This window comes from Scyliorhinus torazame, unplaced genomic scaffold, assembly GCF_047496885.1.
Source record: "Scyliorhinus torazame isolate Kashiwa2021f unplaced genomic scaffold, sScyTor2.1 scaffold_700, whole genome shotgun sequence".
NCBI classification, from domain to species: Eukaryota; Metazoa; Chordata; class Chondrichthyes; order Carcharhiniformes; family Scyliorhinidae; genus Scyliorhinus; species Scyliorhinus torazame.
The window spans coordinates 1-21,603 of NW_027308427.1; the positions used below are offsets into that span (position 1 = coordinate 1).

At 60.8% G+C, this 21,603-nt stretch overlaps 1 protein-coding gene across 1 annotated transcript in view; it reads right to left on the bottom strand.

The window, feature by feature from the left end:
- Positions 1 to 6: 6 nt before the first annotated feature.
- LOC140406602 (uncharacterized) overlaps positions 7 to 21,603 on the bottom strand; it is a 64,543-nt gene continuing 42,946 nt past the window's right edge. Inside the window, 4 exon segments of the mRNA XM_072494600.1 lie at positions 7 to 848; positions 4,310 to 4,897; positions 8,368 to 8,658; positions 18,625 to 18,752. Of these exon segments, the coding sequence (XP_072350701.1) occupies positions 16 to 848; positions 4,310 to 4,897; positions 8,368 to 8,658; positions 18,625 to 18,752 (1,840 nt within the window). The 3' untranslated portion in view covers positions 7 to 15.

Sequence of the window (21,603 nt, forward strand, 5' to 3'; positions counted from 1 at the left end):
GGATTCCGAGCAGGGTTAGGAGGACACGCCAGTGCTGGTTACCTGTCTGTTCTGTTGCCCGGTTGAAGGTTGCCCGCTGGGTGGGCACGGCGTGTTCGGGGGCTTGAGGGGGCGCCGCTGCGATGCTGCCGTCTGTCTCGCCCACCTCGGACTGCGGGAGGGGCGAGGTGGGGCGGGGCTGCCACCCCGGGGTGCCGGCGAGGCCCTCCTGTGGGCCTGTGCGTCCCTCCGAGGCCGGCAGGCGGACGCGGTCGGGCTCCGAGGGGGTGACGGCCCTGCCTGTCCCGGACTCGTCCTGCCACGTGGGCGCGGGTGCCGTCGGGGACATCCTCCTGCGTCGGGAATCCCGGCCTCTTCCCGCTCCGGCGGCCGGGGGCCTCCTGCGGCCTCGGGGGCTGACGAGCTTCCGGAATGTTCCGCCGCCGCCGCCTCGGTTGCGCGGGGGCCCGGCGGGCGGGCAGTGGGGTCGGCGGCCCAGGGGAGGGCGGGGGCGTCCGAGGCGGGGGCCTGCGGGCGCGGCGCTCGGTGCCCGGGCGTTCGGTCAGGGGCAGTGGCCAGGGGCCGCGGAGAGGTGGTCCCGGGGCGGCGCGAGGCCACCTCGCTGCGTCGTCGCCCATCGTCGGCCTCCGCCTCTTCACCCCGGGCCGGGGGCAGACGATGCTCCCAGGGCGGGCCGGGGGAGGGTCCCGGGCCTGCAGGCTCCTCGCTGGACGGCTCCCGGTGTGGCCCCGCGTGACCAGAGCCCCGGCCCCTCGCCTGCTCCCGGGGGTCGCTGCTCCCTCCACCCCGGACACCGTCCCCCGGGTCCTCTCCTATCCGGATGGAGCCTGTCGGTTCCGGAGACGTGCCTGGGAACAGAGAACGGAGCAGTGGAAATCGGACTGCCTGGGGGGGGGGGGGGTGTTGAGGAGGGGGGGGGCTGTGAGGAGGGGGGGGCTGTGAGGAGGGGGGGCTGTGAGGAGGGGGGGGGGGCTGTGAGGAGGGGGGGGCTGTGAGGAGGGGGGGGGGCTGTGAGGAGGGGGGGCTGTGAGGAGGGGGGGTGGGGGGAGGCTGTGAGGAAGGGGGGGGGCTGTGAGGGGGGGGGCTGTGAGGAGGGGCGGGGGTTGAGGAGGGGGGTGGAGAGTGGGTACAGGTGGGCATTGGGGGTGGACAGGTCAGCGCAGGAAATGGGGGGGCGCTGGATGCAGTTAACGAGGAAAAAATCTACACCCTCCCCGGCCTATTACACAGGAACAGGAGGAGGCCCTTCTCTGTAACGTCCTCCATTCCCTACACCCCTCCCTATCTCTGTAACCTCCTCCAGCCCCTACACCCCCTCCCTATCTCTGTAACCTCCCCAGCCCCTACACCCCCTCCCTATCTCTGTAACCTCCTCCAGCCCCTACACCCCCTCCCTATCTCTGTAACCTCCTCCATTCCCTACACCCCCTCCCTGTCTCTGTAACCTCCTCCAGCCCCAACACCCCCTCCCTATCTCTGTAACCTCCTCCAGCCCCTACACCCCCTCCCTATCTCTGTAACCTCCTCCAGCCCCTACACCCCCTCCCTATCTCTGTAACCTCCTCCATTCCCTACACCCCCTCCCTATCTCTGTAACCTCCTCCAGCCCCTACACCCCCTCCCTATCTCTGTAACCTCCTCCAGCCCGTACACCCCCTCCCTATCTCTGTAACCTCCTCCAGCCCCTACACCCCCTCCCTATCTCTGTAACCTCCTCCAGCCCCTACACCCCCTCCTTATCTCTGTAACCTCCTCCATTCCCTACACCCCCTCCCTATCTCTGTAACCTCCTCCAGCCCCTACACCCCCTCCCTATCTCTGTAACCTCCTCCAGCCCGTACACCCCCTCCCTATCTCTGTAACCTCCTCCAGCCCCTACACCCCCTCCCTATCTCTGTAACCTCCTCCATTCCCTACACCCCCTCCCTATCTCTGTAACCTCCTCCATTCCCTACACCCCCTCCCTATCTCTGTAACCTCCTCCAGCCCCGACACCCCCTCCCTATCTCTGTAACCTCCTCCAGCCCCCTACACCCCCTCCCTATCTCTGTAACCTCCTCCAGCCCCTACACCCCCTCCCTATCTCTGTAACCTCCTCCAGCCCCTACACCCCCTCCCTATCTCTGTAACCTCCTCCAGCCCGTACACCCCCTCCTATCTCTGTAACCTCCTCCAGCCCCGACACCCCTTCCCTATCTCTGTAACCTGCTCCAGCCCCCTGTAACCTCCTCCAGCCCCTACACCCCCTCCCTATCTCTGTACCCTCCTCCAGCCCCTACACCCCCTCCCTATCTCTGTAACCTCCTCCAGCCCCGACACCCCCTCCCTGTCTCTGTAACCTCCTCCAGCCCCTACACCCCCTCCCTATCTCTGTAACCTCCTCCAGCCCCTACACCCCCTCCCTGTCTCTGTAACCTCCTCCAGCCCCTACACCCCTCCCTATCTCTGTAACCTCCTCCAGCCCCCTAAACCCCCTCCCTATCTCTGTAACCTCCTCCAGCCCCGACACCCCTTCCCTATCTCTGTAACCTCCTCCAGCTCCTACAGCCCCTCCCTATCTCTGTAACCTCCTCCAGCCCCTGCACCCCCTCCCTATCTCTGTAACCTCCTCCAGCCCCTACACCCCCTCCCTATCTCTGTAACCTCCTCCAGCCCCTACAACCCCTCCCTATCTCTGTAACCTCCTCCAGCCCTACACCCTCTCCCTATCTCTGTAACCTCCTCCAGCCCCTACACACCCTCCCTATCTCTGTAACCTCCTCCAGCCCCTACACACCCTCCCTATCTCTGTAACCTCCTCCAGCCCCCACACCCCTCCCTATCTCTGTAACCTCCTCCGGCCCCTACACCCCCTCCCTATCTCTGTAACCTCCTCCAGCCCCTACACCCCCTCCCTATCTCTGTAACCTCCTCCAGCCCCTACACCCCCCTCCCTATCTCTGTAACCTCCTCCAGCTCCCTACAACCCTCCGAGATCTCTGCTCTCCTCCAATCCCGGCCTCTCGAGCATCCCCCCCCCCCCCCCCGATTCCCATCGCTCCACCATTGGCGGCCGTGCCTTCAGCTGCCTGGGGGGCAAATGTGCTGAATGTAGTATTTGCAGATGTATTGTAGCATACGTATTTGGTGAATTGAACGTTAACAGTCTGGGTTCGAATGTGTTCGACTGCTGGAGTCACGTTTTTACAAGAAGCTATTTTGAAAGGCGACACAGCTTTTAGGACCAGAGGCGCAATTAACCTTCGTTAAAAGCTTGGGCGATTGCAATTTTGTTTTGATTAAGGGGATTCCCAGGGGAATTAATTACTTTTTAGCTTGGTGAGTTGGTGTCATTGCTTGTGGAGCCAAGGCATTTTGTCGAAAGCATTTTCAGTTTCAATTCTGGTCTGGCTGTAGATAGCTTGGTCTCGCTGCAGAGATAGCTCAAAGCGGATCAACGGCATTTAAAGCGGTGCAGACTTGTCTGAGGAGAAATTGGTGCCCACCCCTCCCCCCCTCGCCGACACCCCGAGCCAATCGACCATCCCCCGAAAGCAGGGGGAAGTGCCGCTGGACACGGGGAGCAGAGGTAGGCCATTCGGCCCATCAGGCCTGCTCCGCCATTCGTCGAGATCATGACTGACACTGATGATCCTCCACTCCCACTTTCCCGCCTCCTCCTCCCCATGGCGAGGTGGGGGGGGGGGGTGGGCGGAGGGGGTGGAGGAATGGGTACGGGTGGTGGAGGTCACCTCGCCGGCTCGTTAAGCCCTGGTTGGGGGGGGGGGGGGGGGGGGGGGGGGTTGCGCTGGGGGGGGGGGGGGGGGGGGGGGATAGGAGCGCGCAGAATGATTCCGAGAGGAAGGGAACGCAGGAGTCGGAGGCCAGAGAACGGGGAGGTGAAAGGCAGCGAGCGAGAGCTCGGAGATTGGGTGAGGTGTTAATGTCACCCAGTTTGGGGAAATGAAAGCCCCGTGCCCGTGTCTCCATCAATTTCCTGACCAATCCCGAGGCCCGTCAGCCCCTTCGAGCCCGTCCCACCCCCGTTCAGGCTCAGTCCGAAAGATGTGCAGGTTCAGTGGGGTCGCGGTATATGGGGGGGGGGGGGGATGGGCCGAGGTCGAGTGTTCTTCCAGAGAGTCGGGGCAGAAAGATCTCCTTCTGCAGGAATTCCCTCTGTGGCAATTCTATGGGTCCATAGGTTGCATTCTGAATCTTACCCCCTACCCACCCCTGGGCTCTGTAACCCCCTTAATTACCCCCCACCCCCGCCAGAGCCCACTGTGACACCCACCCTCCTCCCAACCCCAACGGTCCCCTCGACACTCACCTGCGGGTCCTAAGTAGTCCGAGGTCGGGGGTCGCTCCTCGTGGCGCTCCCCCTGGGTGGCTTCACCTGGGAATCCCGCTGGGAACGCCGAGCCGTTCCGGCGCGGCGGGGGCCCCCGCCCCAAGGGGGTCCGGACCTTCGCCCCCACGACCGCCTCCCCGTCGCGGTGGCCCGGCCCCCCGCCTCGAGGGGGGCCCTCGGAACGGAGTGGGTTCCCCTCCTGCCCGGTGGGTGCTGGCTGGCCGACGCCGGGGGGGCCCGTGACTGGGCGGCGGCCGCGCTGGTCCCGGGGGGGGGCTTGGAACATCGGTGGGCGACCGAGGGATTGCGCCAAGCTTGGCGCCACCATCGCCGTGTCGGGCGTGGGGGTGGGGTCGCCTGGGTTCCCGTCGAGAATCAGACCGGATACGTCCGACGTGAAGGTGGAGACGGCGCCCTTGACTTCCTCGGCGGTCAGCGCCTCTGACCCCGGCTCCCCGAGCCCCTCCGTGGCCGTCTGCACAAGCACAGAATCCTCCTCGTGGTCCTCGTACTCTGCATCCATCCCAAAGTAATCGAAGGGCAGGTCGGTGTAGGAATCCTCCATTTCTGCGCAGACATTGAACAAGAAACAAAATGTCAGATGGCACTTTCAACAAAACGATTCTCCCCACCCCCCCGCCCGCTCCGGACAAACACTTCCCGAGAACCTTCTGGAAGCCCCGACGAAGCTCAAACAATGAGAGGGTCAGAGGACTGCGAGCGGGACGGCATGGGAAGAGTGATCATACCACCGTCCACCGCTCTCGACTCCACCTCGGCCGCATCCCCATGACAGGCTCCTGAAAACCGAGGCTATTGCTCGAGGAGGCCCATTCAGCCCCTCTCCAGCCTGTTGCACAGGAACTGGAGGGGGTCCATTCAGCCCCTCTCCAGCCTGTTACACAGGAACAGGAGGGGGTCCAGTCAGCCCTTCTCCAGCCTGTTACACAGGAACAGGAGGTGCCCCATTCAGCCCCTCTCTAGCCTATTACACAGGAACAGGAGTAGGCCCCATTCAGCCCCTCTCCAGCCTGTTACACAGGAACAGGACCATTCAGCCCCACTCCAGCCTGTTACACAGGAACAGGAGGAGGCCCATTCAGCCCCTCTCCAGCCTGTTACACAGGAACAGGAGGAGGCCCATTCAGCCCCTCTCCAGCCTGTTACACAGGAACAGGAGGAGGCCCCATTCAGCCCCTCTCCAGCCTGTTACACAGGAACAGGACCATTCAGCCCCTCTCCAGCCTGTCACACAGGAACAGGAGGAGGCCCCATTCAGCCCCTTTCCATCCTGTTACACAGGAACTGGAGTAGGCCCCATTCAGCTTCTCTCCAGCCTGTTACACAGGAACAGGAGGAGGCCCCATTCAGCCCCTCTCCAGCCTATTACACAGGAACAGGAGGAGGCCCCATTCAGCCCCTCTCCAGCCTGTTACACAGGAACAGGAGGAGGCCCATTCAGCCCGTCTCCAGCCTGTTACACAGGAACAGGAGTAGGCCCCATTCAGCCCCTCTCCAGCCTGTTACACAGGAACAGGAGGAGGCCCCATTCAGCCCCTCTCCAGCCTGTTACACAGGAACAGGACCATTCAGCCCCTCTCCAGCCTGTTACACAGGAACAGGAGGAGGCCCATTCAGCCCCTCTCCAGCCTGTTACACAGGAACAGGAGTAGGCCCCATTCAGCCCCTCTCCAGCCTGTTACACAGGAACAGGAGGAGGCCCATTCAGCCCCTCTCCAGCCTGTTACACAGGAACAGGAGGAGGCCCATTCAGCCCGTCTCCAGCCTGTTACACAGGAACAGGAGGAGGCCCCATACAGCCCCTCTCCAGCCTGTTACACAGGAACAGGACCATTCAGCCCCTCTCCAGCCTGTTACACAGGAACAGGAGGAGGCCCCATTCAGCCCCTCTCCAGCCTGTGACACAGGAACAGGACCATTCAGCCCCTCTCCAGCCTGTTACACAGGAACAGGAGGAGGCCCCATACAGCCCCTCTCCAGCCTGTTACACAGGAACAGGACCATTCAGCCCCTCTCCAGCCTGTTACACAGGAACAGGAGGAGGCCCCATTCAGCCCCTCTCCAGCCTGTTACACAGGAACAGGACCATTCAGCCCCTCTCCAGCCTGTTACACAGGAACAGGAGGAGGCCCATTCAGCCCGTCTCCAGCCCGTTACACAGGAACAGGAGGAGGCCCCATTCAGCCCCTCTCCAGCCTGTTACACAGGAACAGGAGGAGGCCCATTCAGCCCCTCTCCAGCCTGTGACACAGGAACAGGAGGTGACCCATTCAGCCCCTCTACAGCCTGTTACACAGGAACAGGAGGAGGCCCCATTCAGCCCCTCTCCAGCCTGTTACACAGGAACAGGACCATTCAGCCCCTCTCCAGCCTGTTACACAGGAACAGGAGGAGGCCCATTCAGCCCCTCTCCAGCCTGTTACACAGGAACAGGACCATTCAGCCCCTCTCCAGCCTGTTACACAGGAACAGGAGGTGGCCCATTCAGCCCCTCTCCAGCCTGTTACACAGGAACAGGAGGAGGCCCCATTCAGCCCCTCTCCAGCCTGTTACACAGGAACAGGACCATTCAGCCCCTCTCCAGCCTGTTACACAGGAACAGGAGGAGGCCCATTCAGCCCCTCTCCAGCCTGTTACACAGGAACAGGAGTAGGCCCCATTCAGCCCCTCTCCAGCCTGTTACACAGGAACAGGAGGAGGCCCATTCAGCCCCTCTCCAGCCTGTTACACAGGAACAGGAGGAGGCCCATTCAGCCCGTCTCCAGCCTGTTACACAGGAACAGGAGGAGGCCCCATACAGCCCCTCTCCAGCCTGTTACACAGGAACAGGACCATTCAGCCCCTCTCCAGCCTGTTACACAGGAACAGGAGGAGGCCCAATTCAGCCCCTCTCCAGCCTGTGACACAGGAACAGGACCATTCAGCCCCTCTCCAGCCTGTTACACAGGAACAGGAGGAGGCCCCATACAGCCCCTCTCCAGCCTGTTACACAGGAACAGGACCATTCAGCCCCTCTCCAGCCTGTTACACAGGAACAGGAGGAGGCCCCATTCAGCCCCTCTCCAGCCTGTTACACAGGAACAGGACCATTCAGCCCCTCTCCAGCCTGTTACACAGGAACAGGAGGAGGCCCATTCAGCCCGTCTCCAGCCCGTTACACAGGAACAGGAGGAGGCCCCATTCAGCCCCTCTCCAGCCTGTTACACAGGAACAGGAGGAGGCCCATTCAGCCCCTCTCCAGCCTGTGACACAGGAACAGGAGGTGACCCATTCAGCCCCTCTACAGCCTGTTACACAGGAACAGGAGGAGGCCCCATTCAGCCCCTCTCCAGCCTGTTACACAGGAACAGGACCATTCAGCCCCTCTCCAGCCTGTTACACAGGAACAGGAGGAGGCCCATTCAGCCCCTCTCCAGCCTGTTACACAGGAACAGGACCATTCAGCCCCTCTCCAGCCTGTTACACAGCAACAGGAGGAGGCCCAAATCCCCTCAGCTCCCCCCCGCCCCCCCCCCCCCCCCACAGTATTGACAGCGTTCCCGGAGGGGGTTGGGCTGCGGGTGCGGGAGAGAAATTCCAGAGACCCGATGTCCGGTCTCCCGCCCCCAGCAAACGGGCCAGGCACTAATTTTCAGGTTCGACCCCCGGCCCTGTTCCGGTCTCCGCACGATCAAAGCCGCTGGTTGTCGTCAGGAGGAGGTCGATTTAATCGTAACCCCTGACCGTCCAAACTCTTAAGTGACACGGGCGGAATGAATAAGCTCGGAGGTTATAAATCCACCAGGGACAAGGCCGGGTTGAACGACGAGAGTGAGCGACAGAAATTATTCAATTTCAAGGGATTCCTGGGCAGGCGGGCCTGTAACCAGGCCAACCGCTGTCCTTGACAACGCCGGCCAACCGCGTGCCCATTCCAAACCATACCCGCGCCAACCCACTCGCCACGGCAACCATTGTCGTGTCCCCCCCACCACCACCACCACCATCCCCCAACCCGGGCCGCAGCAGGGAGTCACCTAGAAAGCAGAAAGCTCCGTGGAGCGAGGCAGGCTCGAGGAAGCCCGTCTGGTTGAGGAAGGCGTAGACGGTCTTGACCCCGGGCAAGCGGCCGCCGCAGCGGTCCCGCGGGGTGACGATGGGGTAGCGCACGCTGCCGTCGGACAGCCAGCCCGGGGTGCAGTGGTCCAGGCCCTCGCTCCAGGCCGCGTACAGCTCCCCCGGCCGAGCCAGCCGCGTCCCCTGCTCCTCGCACAGCCGCGTGGCCTCCTCGAAGTCCAGGGCGTCCGAGTCGCTGGCGAAGATGGTGCCTGGGGAGGGGAAAGACGGGGGTTTAACATCGCCAGCCCGGCGGCAACCGGCGAGGTAGGCCCGAGCCCACTGCTGTAAACAGCAGGAAGACACGGCAGACAGTCTTCACACAACTGGGTCCCAAACAGCAAAGTGATAATGACCAGGTGGCAGCCTCAGTACTGACCCTCTGACAGTGCGGCGCTCCCTCAGTACTGACCCTCTGACAGTGCGGCGCTCCCTCAGTACTGACCCTCCCACAGTGCAGCGCTCCCTCAGTACTGACCCACTGACAGTGCGGCGCTCCCTCAGTACTGACCATCTGACAGTGCGGCACTCCCTCAGTACTGACCCTCCCACAGTGCGGCACTCCCTCAGTACTGACCCTCTGACAGTGCGGCGCTCCCTCAGTACTGACCCTCTCACAGTGCGGTGCACCCTCAGTACTGACCCTCCCACAGTGCGGCGCTCCCTCAGTACTGACCCTCTGACAGTGCGGTGCTCCCTCAGTACTGACCCTCCCACAGTGCGGCACTCCCTCAGTACTGACCCTCCCACAGTGCGGCACTCCCTCAGTACTGACCCTCTGACAGTGCGGCGCTCCCTCAGTACTGACCCTCTGACAGTGCGGCGCTCCCTCAGTACTGACCCTCTGACAGTGCGGCGCTCCCTCAGTACTGACCCTCTGACAGTGCGGCACTCCCTCGGTACTGACCCTCTGACAGTGCGGCACTCCCTCAGTACTGACCCTCTGACAGTGCGGCACTCCTTCAGTACTGACCCTCTGACAGTGCGGCACTCCTTCAGTACTGACCCTCTGACAGTGCGGCGCTCCCTCAGTACTGACCCTCTGACAGGGCGGCGCTCCCTCAGTACTGACCCTCTGACAGTGCGGCACTCCTTCAGTACTGACCCTCTGACAGTGCGGCACTCCTTCAGTACTGACCCTCTGACAGTGCGGCGCTCCCTCAGTACTGACCCTCTGACAGAGCGGCGCTCCCTCAGTACTGACCCTCTGACAGTGCGGCACTCCTTCAGTACTGACCCTCTGACAGTGCGGCACTCCTTCAGTACTGACCCTCTGACAGTGCGGCGCTCCCTCAGTACTGACCCTCTGACAGGGCGGCGCTCCCTCAGTACTGACCCTTTGGCAGTGCGGCGCTCCCTCAGTACTGACCCTCCCACAGTGCGGCACTCCCTCAGTACTGACCGTCTCACAGTGCGGCGCTCCCTCAGTACTGACCCTCCCACAGTGCGGCGCGCCCTCAGCACTGACCCTCCCAACAGTGCGGCGCTCCCTCAGTACTGACCCTCTCACAGTGCGGAGCTCCCTCAGTACTGACCCTCCCACAGTGCGGAGCTCCCTCAGTACTGACCCTCCCACAGTGCGGAGCTCCCTCAGTACTGACCCTCTCAACAGTGCGGTGCTCCCTCAGTACTGACCCTCCCACAGTGCGGCGCTGCCTTAATACTAACCCTCCGACAGTGCGGCGCTCCCTCAGTACTGACCGTCTGACAGTGCGGCGCTCCCTTAGTACTGACCCTCCGACAGTGCGGCACTCCCTCAGTACTGACCCTCCCACAGTGCAGAGCTCCCTCAGTACTGACCCTCCCAACAGTGCGGCGCTCCCTCAGTACTGACCCTCCCACACTGCGGCGCTCCCTCAGTACTGACCCTCCGACAGTGCGGCTCTCCCTCAGTACTGACCCTCCCACAGTGCAGAGCTCCCTCAGTACTGACCCTCCCACAGTGCGGAGATCCCTCAGTACTGACCCTCTCACAGTGCGGAGCTCCCTCAGTACTGACCCTCCCAACAGTGCGGTGCACCCTCAGTACTGACCCTCTCACAGTGCGGAGCTCCCTCAGTGCTGACCCTCCCACAGTGCGGAGCTCCCTCAGTACTGACCCTCGCACAGTGCGGAGCTCCCTCAGTACTGACCCTCCCAACAGTGCGGTGCTCCCTCAGTACTGACCCTCCCACAGTGCGGCGCTCACTTAGTACTGACCCTCCAACAGTGCGGCGCTCCCTCAGTACTGACCCTCTGACAGTGCGGCGCTCCCTCAGCACTGACCCTCCCACAGTGCGGAGGTCCCTCAGCACTGACGCTCTGACAGTGCGGAGGTCCCTCAGTACTGACTCTCCGACAGTGCGGCACTCCCTCAGTACTGACCCTCCGACAGTGCAGCGCTCCCTCAGTACTGACCCTCCCACAGTGCGGTGCTCCCTCAGTACTGACCCTCTGACAGTGCGGCGCTCCCTCAGTACTGACACTCCCACAGTGCGGCACTCCCTCAGTACTGACGCTCTGACACAGCGGCACTCCCTCAGTACTGACCCTCCCACAGTGCTGTGCTCCCTCAGTACTGACCCTCCCACAGTGCGGCGCACCCTCAGTACTGACCCTCCCACAGTGCGGCGCTCCCTCAGTACTGACCCTCAGACAGTGCGGTGCTCCCTCAGTACTGACCGTCTGACAGTGCGGCACTCCCTCAGTACTGACCCTCCCACAGTGTGGCGCTCCCTCAGTACTGACACTCCCACAGTGCGGCACTCCCTCAGTACTGACCCTCCCACAGTGCAGAGCTCCCTCAGTACTGTCCGTTCGACAGTGCGGTGCTCCCTCAGTACTGTCCCTTCGACAGTGCGGCGCTCCCTCAGTACTGACCCTCCCACAGTGCGGCACTCCCTCAGTACTGACCCTCTGACAGTGCGGCACTCCCTCAGTACTGACCCTCTGACAGTGCGGCACTCCCTCAGTACTGATGCTCCGACAGTGCAGCGCTCCCTTAGTACAGACCATCCGACTGTGCGGCGCTCCCTCAGTGCTGACACTCCCACAGTGCAGCACTCCCTTAGTACTGACCCTCTGACAGTGCGGCGCTCCCTCAGTACTGACCCTCTGACAGGGCGGCACTCCCTCAGTATTGACCATCCGACAGTGCAGCGCTCCCTCAGTACTGACACTCCCACAGTGCGGCGCTCCCTCAGTACTGACCCTCTGACACTGCGGCACTCCCTCAGTACTGACCCTCCCACAGTGCTGTGCTCCCTCAGTACTGACACTCCCACAGTGCGGCGCACCCTCAGTACTGACCCTCCCACAGTGCGGTGCTCCCTCAGTACTGACCCTCCCACAGTGTGGCGCTCCCTTAGTACTGACACTCCCACAGTGCGGCGCTCCCTCAGTACTGACCCTCCCACAGTCTGGCGCTCCCTCATTACTGACCCTCACACAGTGCGGCTCTCCCTCAGTACTGACCCTCTCACAGGTTCGGAGCACCCTCAGTGCTGAGCCTCCCACAGTGCGGCACTGCCTTAGTACTGACCCTCTCTCAGTGCAGCGCTCCCTCAGTACTGACCCTCTGACAGTGTGGCACTCCCTCAGTACTCACCTTCCGACAGTGCGGCGCTCCCTCAGTACTTACCCTCCCACAGTGCGGCGCTCCCTCAGTACTGACGCTCCCACAGTGCGGTGCTCCCTCAGTAATGACCCTTCCACAGTGCGGCACTCCCTCAGTACTGACCCTATCACAGTGCGGCGCTCCCTCAGCACTGACCCTCCCTCAGTGCGGCGCTCCCTCAGCACTGACCCTCCCACAGTGCGGAGCTCACTCAGTACTGACCCTCCCACAGTGCGGAGCTCGCTCAGTACTGACCCTCTGACAGTGCGGTGCTCCCTCAGTACTGACCCTCTGAGAGTGCGGCACTCCCTCAGTACTGACCCTCTGACAGTGCGGCACTCCCTCAGCACTGACCCTCCCACAGTGCGGAGCTCACTCAGTACTGACCCTCCCACAGTGCGGAGCTCGCTCAGTACTGACCCTCTGACAGTGCGGTGCTCCCTCAGTACTGTCCCTGCGACAGTGCGGCGCTCCCTCAGTACTGCCTCTCTGACAATGCGGCACTCCCTCAGTACTGACCCTCTGACAGTGCGGCGCTCCCTCAGTACTGACCCTCCCACAGTGCGGCACTCCCTCAGAACTGACCCTCTGACAGTGCGGCACTCCCTCAGTACTGACCCTCTGACAGTGCAGCACTCCCTAAGTACTGACCCTCCCACAGTGCGGCACTCCCTCAGTACTGACACTCCCACAGTGCGGCGCTCCTTCAGTACTGACACTCCCACAGTCCGGCACTCCCTCATTACTGACCCTCAGACAGTGCAGTGCTCCCTCAGTACTGACCCTCCCACAGTGCGGCACTCCCTCAGTACTGACGCTCCCACAGTGCGGCGCTCCCTCAATACTGGCCCTCCCACAGTGCGGCGCTCCCTCAGTACTGACCCTCTGACAGTGCGGTGCTCCCTCAGTACTGACCCTCCCACAGTGCGGCACTCCCTCAGTACCGACCCTCTGACAGTGCGGCACTCCCTCAATACTGAACCTCCCACAGTGCGGCGCTCCCTCAGTACTGACCCTCTGACAGTGCGGCACTCCCTCAGTACTGACCCTCCCACAGTGTGGCGCTCCCTCAGTACTGACCCTCTGACAGTACGGCGCTCCCTCAGTACTGACCCTCCCACAGTGTGGCACTCCCTCAGTACTGACCCTCCGACAATGCAGCGCTCCCTCAGTACTGACCCTCTGACAGTGCGGCGCTGCGTCAGTACTGACCCTCTGACAGTGCGGCACTCCCTCAGTACTGACCCGCTGACAGTGCGGCGCTCCCTCGGCACTGACCCTCCATCAGTGCGGCGCTCCCTCAGTACTGACCCTCCCACAGTGCGGCGCTCCCTCAGTACTGAACCTCTGACAGTGCGGCGCTCCCTCAGCTCTGACCCTCTCACAGTGCGGCACTCCCCCAGCACTGACCCTCCAAAAGTGCGGCGCTCCCTCAGTACTGACCCTCCGACAGTGCGGTGCTCCCTCAGTACTTACCCTCGGACAGTGCGGTGCTCCCTCAGTACTGACCCTCCCACAGTGCGGCGCTCCCTCAGTACTGACCCTCCCACAGTGCGGCGCTCCCTCAGTACTGACCCTCGGACAGTGCAGCACTCCCTCAGTGCTGACCCTCCGACAGTGCGGCGCTCCCTCAGTACTGACCCTCCCACTGTGCGGCGCTCCCTCAGTACTGACCCTCCGACAGTGCGGCGCTCACTCAGTACTGACCCTCCCACAGTGCGGCACTCCCTCAGTACTGACCCTCCTTCAGTGCGGCATTCCCTCAGTACTGACCCTCCGACAGAGCGGCGCTCGCTCAGTACTGACCCTGTGACAGTGCGGCACTCCCTCAGTGCTGACCCTCCGATAGTGCCACGCTCCCTCAGTACAGACCCTCCCACAGTGCGGCGCTCCCTCAGTACTGACCCCCCCACAGTGCGGCGCTCCCTCAGTACTGACCCTCCCACAGTGCGGCGCTTCCTCAGTCCTGACCCTCCGACAGTGCGGCACTCCCTCAGTACTGACCCTCTGACAGTGCGGCGCTCCCTCAGTGCTGACCCTCCAACAGTACGGCGCTCCCTCAGTACTGACCCTACCACAGTGTGGCACTCCCTCAGTACTGACCCTCCCACAGTGCGGCGCTCCCTCAGTACTGACCCTCAGACAGTGCGGTGCTCCCTCAGTACTGACCGTCTGACAGTGCGGCACTCCCTCAGTACTGACCCTCCCACAGTGTGGCGCTCCCTCAGTACTGACACTCCCACAGTGCGGCACTCCCTCAGTACTGACCCTCCCACAGTGCAGAGCTCCCTCAGTACTGTCCGTTCGACAGTGCGGTGCTCCCTCAGTACTGTCCCTTCGACAGTGCGGCGCTCCCTCAGTACTGACCCTCCCACAGTGCGGCACTCCCTCAGTACTGACCCTCTGACAGTGCGGCACTCCCTCAGTACTGACCCTCTGACAGTGCGGCACTCCCTCAGTACTGATGCTCCGACAGTGCAGCGCTCCCTTAGTACAGACCATCCGACTGTGCGGCGCTCCCTCAGTGCTGACACTCCCACAGTGCAGCACTCCCTTAGTACTGACCCTCTGACAGTGCGGCGCTCCCTCAGTACTGACCCTCTGACAGGGCGGCACTCCCTCAGTATTGACCATCCGACAGTGCAGCGCTCCCTCAGTACTGACACTCCCACAGTGCGGCGCTCCCTCAGTACTGACCCTCTGACACTGCGGCACTCCCTCAGTACTGACCCTCCCACAGTGCTGTGCTCCCTCAGTACTGACACTCCCACAGTGCGGCGCACCCTCAGTACTGACCCTCCCACAGTGCGGTGCTCCCTCAGTACTGACCCTCCCACAGTGTGGCGCTCCCTTAGTACTGACACTCCCACAGTGCGGCGCTCCCTCAGTACTGACCCTCCCACAGTCTGGCGCTCCCTCATTACTGACCCTCACACAGTGCGGCTCTCCCTCAGTACTGACCCTCTCACAGGTTCGGAGCACCCTCAGTGCTGAGCCTCCCACAGTGCGGCACTGCCTTAGTACTGACCCTCTCTCAGTGCAGCGCTCCCTCAGTACTGACCCTCTGACAGTGTGGCACTCCCTCAGTACTCACCTTCCGACAGTGCGGCGCTCCCTCAGTACTTACCCTCCCACAGTGCGGCGCTCCCTCAGTACTGACGCTCCCACAGTGCGGTGCTCCCTCAGTAATGACCCTTCCACAGTGCGGCACTCCCTCAGTACTGACCCTATCACAGTGCGGCGCTCCCTCAGCACTGACCCTCCCTCAGTGCGGCGCTCCCTCAGCACTGACCCTCCCACAGTGCGGAGCTCACTCAGTACTGACCCTCCCACAGTGCGGAGCTCGCTCAGTACTGACCCTCTGACAGTGCGGTGCTCCCTCAGTACTGACCCTCTGAGAGTGCGGCACTCCCTCAGTACTGACCCTCTGACAGTGCGGCACTCCCTCAGCACTGACCCTCCCACAGTGCGGAGCTCACTCAGTACTGACCCTCCCACAGTGCGGAGCTCGCTCAGTACTGACCCTCTGACAGTGCGGCGCTCCCTCAGTACTGACCCTCCCACAGTGCGGCACTCCCTCAGAACTGACCCTCTGACAGTGCGGCACTCCCTCAGTACTGACCCTCTGACAGTGCAGCACTCCCTAAGTACTGACCCTCCCACAGTGCGGCACTCCCTCAGTACTGACACTCCCACAGTGCGGCGCTCCTTCAGTACTGACACTCCCACAGTCCGGCACTCCCTCATTACTGACCCTCAGACAGTGCAGTGCTCCCTCAGTACTGACCCTCCCACAGTGCGGCACTCCCTCAGTACTGACGCTCCCACAGTGCGGCGCTCCCTCAATACTGGCCCTCCCACAGTGCGGCGCTCCCTCAGTACTGACCCTCTGACAGTGCGGTGCTCCCTCAGTACTGACCCTCCCACAGTGCGGCACTCCCTCAGTACCGACCCTCTGACAGTGCGGCACTCCCTCAATACTGAACCTCCCACAGTGCGGCGCTCCCTCAGTACTGACCCTCTGACAGTGCGGCACTCCCTCAGTACTGACCCTCCCACAGTGTGGCGCTCCCTCAGTACTGACCCTCTGACAGTACGGCGCTCCCTCAGTACTGACCCTCCCACAGTGTGGCACTCCCTCAGTACTGACCCTCCGACAATGCAGCGCTCCCTCAGTACTGACCCTCTGACAGTGCGGCGCTGCGTCAGTACTGACCCTCTGACAGTGCGGCACTCCCTCAGTACTGACCCGCTGACAGTGCGGCGCTCCCTCGGCACTGACCCTCCATCAGTGCGGCGCTCCCTCAGTACTGACCCTCCCACAGTGCGGCGCTCCCTCAGTACTGAACCTCTGACAGTGCGGCGCTCCCTCAGCTCTGACCCTCTCACAGTGCGGCACTCCCCCAGCACTGACCCTCCAAAAGTGCGGCGCTCCCTCAGTACTGACCCTCCGACAGTGCGGTGCTCCCTCAGTACTTACCCTCGGACAGTGCGGTGCTCCCTCAGTACTGACCCTCCCACAGTGCGGCGCTCCCTCAGTACTGACCCTCCCACAGTGCGGCGCTCCCTCAGTACTGACCCTCGGACAGTGCAGCACTCCCTCAGTGCTGACCCTCCGACAGTGCGGCGCTCCCTCAGTACTGACCCTCCCACTGTGCGGCGCTCCCTCAGTACTGACCCTCCGACAGTGCGGCGCTCACTCAGTACTGACCCTCCCACAGTGCGGCACTCCCTCAGTACTGACCCTCCTTCAGTGCGGCATTCCCTCAGTACTGACCCTCCGACAGAGCGGCGCTCGCTCAGTACTGACCCTGTGACAGTGCGGCACTCCCTCAGTGCTGACCCTCCGATAGTGCCACGCTCCCTCAGTACAGACCCTCCCACAGTGCGGCGCTCCCTCAGTACTGACCCCCCCACAGTGCGGCGCTCCCTCAGTACTGACCCTCCCACAGTGCGGCGCTTCCTCAGTCCTGACCCTCCGACAGTGCGGCACTCCCTCAGTACTGACCCTCTGACAGTGCGGCGCTCCCTCAGTGCTGACCCTCCAACAGTACGGCGCTCCCTCAGTACTGACCCTACCACAGTGTGGCACTCCCTCAGTACTGACCCTCCCACAGTACGGCACTCCCTCAGTACTGACCCTCCCACAGTGCGGCAGTCCCTCAGTACTGACCCTCCTACAGTGCGGCGCTCCCACAGTGCTGACCCTCCGACAGTACGGCGCTCCCTCAGTACTGACCCTACCACAGTGCGGCGCTCCCTCAGTACTGACCCTCCCACAGTGCGGCGCTCCCTCAGTGCTGACCCTCCGACAGTGCGGCGCTCCCTCAGTACTGAACCTCCCACAGTGCGGCGCTCCCTCAGTACTGACCCTCCCACAGTGCGGCGCTCCCTCAGTACTGACCCTCTGACAGTGCGGCACTCCCTCAGTGCTGACCCTCCGACAGTGCGGCACTCCCTCAGCACTGACCCTCCCACAGTGCGGCACTCCCTCAGTACTGACCCTCCCACAGTGCGCCGCTCTCTCAGCACTGACCCTCCCACAGTGCGGCACTCCCTCAGTACTGACCCTCTGACAGTGCGGCACTCCCTCAGTACTGACCCTCCCACAGTGCGGCGCTCGTCAACACTGACCCTCCCACAGTGCGGCACTCCCTCAGTACTGACCCTCCCACAGTGCGATTCTCCCTCAGCACTGACCCTCCCACAGTGCGGCGCTCCCTCAGTACTGACCCTCCGACAGTGCGGCGCTCCCTCAGCACTGACCCTCTGACAGTGCGGTACTCCCTCAGTACTGACCCTCCGACGGTGGGGCGCTCCCTCAGTACTGACCCTCCCACAGTGCGGCGCTCCCTCAGTACTGACCCTCCCACAGTGCGATTCTCCCTCAGCACTGACCCTCCCACAGTGCGGCGCTCCCTCAGTACTGACCCTCCGACAGTGCGGCGCTCCCTCAGCACTGACCCTCCCACAGTGCGGCACTCCCTCAGTACTGACCCTCTGACAGTGCGGCACTCCCTCAGTACTGACCCTCCCACAGTGCGGCGCTCCCTCAACACTGACCCTCCCACAGTGCGGCACTCCCTCAGTACTGACCCTCCCACAGTGCGATTCTCCCTCAGCACTGACCCTCCCACAGTGCGGCGCTCCCTCAGTACTGACCCTCCGACAGTGCGGCGCTCCCTGAGCACTGACCCTCTGATAGTGCGGCACTTGCTCAGTACTGACCCTCCGACAGTGGGGCGCTCCCTCAGTACTGACCCTCCCACAGTGCGGCGCTCCCTCAGTACTGACCCTCCCACAGTGCGATTCTCCCTCAGCACTGACCCTCCCACAGTGCGGCGCTCCCTCAGTACTGACCCTCCGACACTGCGGCGCTCCCTCAGTACTGACCCTCCGACAGTGCGGCGCTCCCTCAGTACTGACCCTCCCACAGTGCGGCGCTCACTCAGTACTGACCCTCCCACAGCGCGGCTCTCCTTCAGGCAACTGAAGGCACAGCCGCCAATGGCAGTGAGATAGAAATCGGCGGCAATGGGACGGGGTGAGGGTTACGGGGGGAATGCTGGAAGCTCGCCAGTACCTTCTAAGTCCTCAACATAGCAGTAGACATCATACATGTCCTCTGGGTCTTGGGTACCATAGTTACGAACACCAGGGAATCCATCCATGTCACCATAGCAACCTTCCCGCGGGGTCTGAATAGGATACCTGGCGACGAGGACCGAAACAGTTGAAATACAAGCGGGGTCATGGGTCAGTCAAACACATTTAGAACACCAATACTGAGCATCCATTCAACTCCCTTAGGCTAAGAATAGTGGGTTAAGGACACCTTAGTTAAGATTTTGGTTACGATTAGTGTTAAGATTCGGATTATGTTTAAGAGTTAGGATCAGTGTTAAGTTTAGGACTAAGGTTAGGGCTACGGTTGGGGGTAAGGTTAAGATTAGGGTTAGAGTTAGGGTTAGGGTTAGAGTTAAGGTTAGGGTTAGAGTTGGGATCAGGATTAAGATTAGGGTTTGAGTTAAGATCAGGGTTAGTGTAGAGTTAGGACCAGGGCTAAGAGTAGTTATTAATGTAATTTGGCTCAAGGTGACGTTAGAGTTACTCTTTGGGCTAAGGTTAGGTTTCGGATTGGGTTTGAGGTACAGTTAGGGTTAGAGTTAGGGTTCTCTTACGTTCGGGATAAATTTGGGTTGAGGTTTGTGTGAGGGTAAGGGTTAGATTTCGGATCCAGTGATGTGGGTTAGGGATTAGGGGTTAGAGTTAGATGTTAAGGTTCGCGTTTTGGGGTTCAGGTTCGAATTTCGGGGTTAAGGTTTGGGTTTCGGGGTTAAGGTTCGCGTTTCGGGGTTAAGGATTGGGTTTTGGGGTTGGGGTTAAGGATTGGGTTTCGGGGTTAAGGTTCGGGTTAAGGGTCGGGTTTCGGGGTTAAGGTTTGGGTTTCGGGGTGAAGGATTGGGTTTCGGGGTTAAGGATTGGGTTTCGGGGTTAAGGATTGGGTTTCGGGGTTAAGGATTGTGTTTCGGGGTTAAGGATTGGGTTTCGGGGTGAAGGATTGGGTTTCGGGGTTAAGTATTGGGTTTCGGGGTTAAGGATTGGGTTTCGGGGTTAAGTATTGGGTTTCGGGGTTAAGGATTGGGTTTCGGGGTGAAGGATTGGGTTTCGGGGTGAAGGATTGGGTTTCGGGGTGAAGGATTGGGTTTCGGGGTTAAGTATTGGGTTTCGGAGTTAAGGATTGGGTTTCGGGGTTAAGGATTGGGTTTCGGGGTCAAGGATTGGGTTTCGGGGTTAGGATTGGGTTTCGGGGTTAAGGATTGGGTTTTGGGGTTAAGGATTGTGTTTCGGGGTTAAGGATTGGGTTTTGGGGTTAAGTATTGGGTTTCGGGGTTAAGGATTGGGTTTTGGGGTTAAGGTTTGGGTTTTGGGATTAAGGTTTGGGTTTCGGGGTTAAGGTTCATGTTTCAGGGTTAAGGATTGGGTTTTGGGGTTAAGGGTCAGGTTTAGGGGTTAAGGATTGGGTTACGGGGTTAAGGGTCGGGTTTCGGGTTTAAGGATTGGGTTTCGGGGTTAAGGATTGGGTTTCGGGGTTAAGGATTGGGTTTCGGGGTTAAGGGTCGGGTTTCGGGGTTAAGGGTCGTGTTTCAGGGTTAAGGATTGGGTTTTGGGGTTAAGGATTGGGTTTTGGGGTTAAGGATTGGGTTTCGGGGTTAAGGGTCGGGTTTCGGGGTTAAGGGTCGGGTTTCGGGGTTAAGGGTCGGGTTTCGGGGTTAAGGATTGGGTTTCGGGGTTAAGGATTGGGTTTTGGGGTTAAGGGTCGGGTTCCGGGGTTAGGGGTCGGGTTTCAGGGTCAGGATTGGGTTTCAGGATTAAGGATTGGGTTTTGGGGTTAAGATTTGGGTTTTGGGGTTAAGGATTGGGTTTTGGGGTTAAGGATTGGGTTCTGGGGTTAAGGATTGGGTTTCGGGGTTAAGGATTGGGTTTCGGGGTTAAGGATTGGGTTTCGGGGTTAAGGTTTGGGTTTCGGGGTTCAGGGTCGGGTTTTGGGGTTAAGGATTGGGTTTCGTGGTTAAGGATTGGGTTTCGGGGTTAAGGATAGGATTTCGGGATTAAGGATTGGGTTTCGGGGTTAAGGCTCAGGTTTCGGGGTTAAGATTTGGGTTTCGGGGTTAAGGATTGGGTTTTGGGGTTAAGGATTGGGTTTCGGGGTTAAGGATTGGGTTTCGGGGTTAAGGTTTGGGTTTCGGGGTTAAGGATTGGGTTTCGGGGTTAAGGGTCGGGTTTCAGGATTAAGGATTCGGTTTCGGGGTTAAGGATTGGGTTTCGGGGTTAAGGATTGGGTTTTGGGGTTAAGGATTGGGTTTCGGGGTTAAGGGTCGGGTTTCGGTTTATGGATTGGGTTTCGGGGTTCAGGATTGGGTTTTGGGGTTAAGGGTCGGGTTTCGGGGTTAAGGGTCGGGTTTCGGGGTTAAGGGTCGGGTTTCGGAGTTAGGGGTCGGGTTTCAGGGTAAGGATTGGGTTTTGGGATTAAGGATTGGGTTTTGGGATTAAGATTTGGGTTTCGGGGTTAAGGATTGGGTTTTGGGGTTAAGGATTGGATTTGGGGGTTAAGGATTGGGTTTTGGGGTTAACGAATGTGTTTCAGGGTTAAGGATTGGGTTTTGGGGTTAAGGATTGGTTTTCGGGGTTAAGGTTTGGGTTTCGGGGTTAAGGTTTGGGTTTCGGGGTTAAGGGTCGGGTATCGGGGTTAAGGATTGGGTTTCGGGGTTCAGGGTCGGGTTTCGGGGTTAAGGATTGCGTTTCGGGGTTAAGGATTGGGTTTCGGGGTTAAGGATTGGGTTTCGGGATTAAGGATTGGGTTTTGGGGTTAAGGATTGGGTTTCGGGGTTTAGGATTGTGTTTCGGGGTAAAGGATTGGGTTTTGGGGTTAAGGATTGGGTTTCGGGGTTAAGGTTTGGGTTTCATGGTTAAGGATTGGGTTTCGGGGTTAAGGATTGGGTTTCGGGGTTAAGGATTGGGTTTCGGGGTTAAGGATTGGGTTTCGGGATTAAGGATTGGG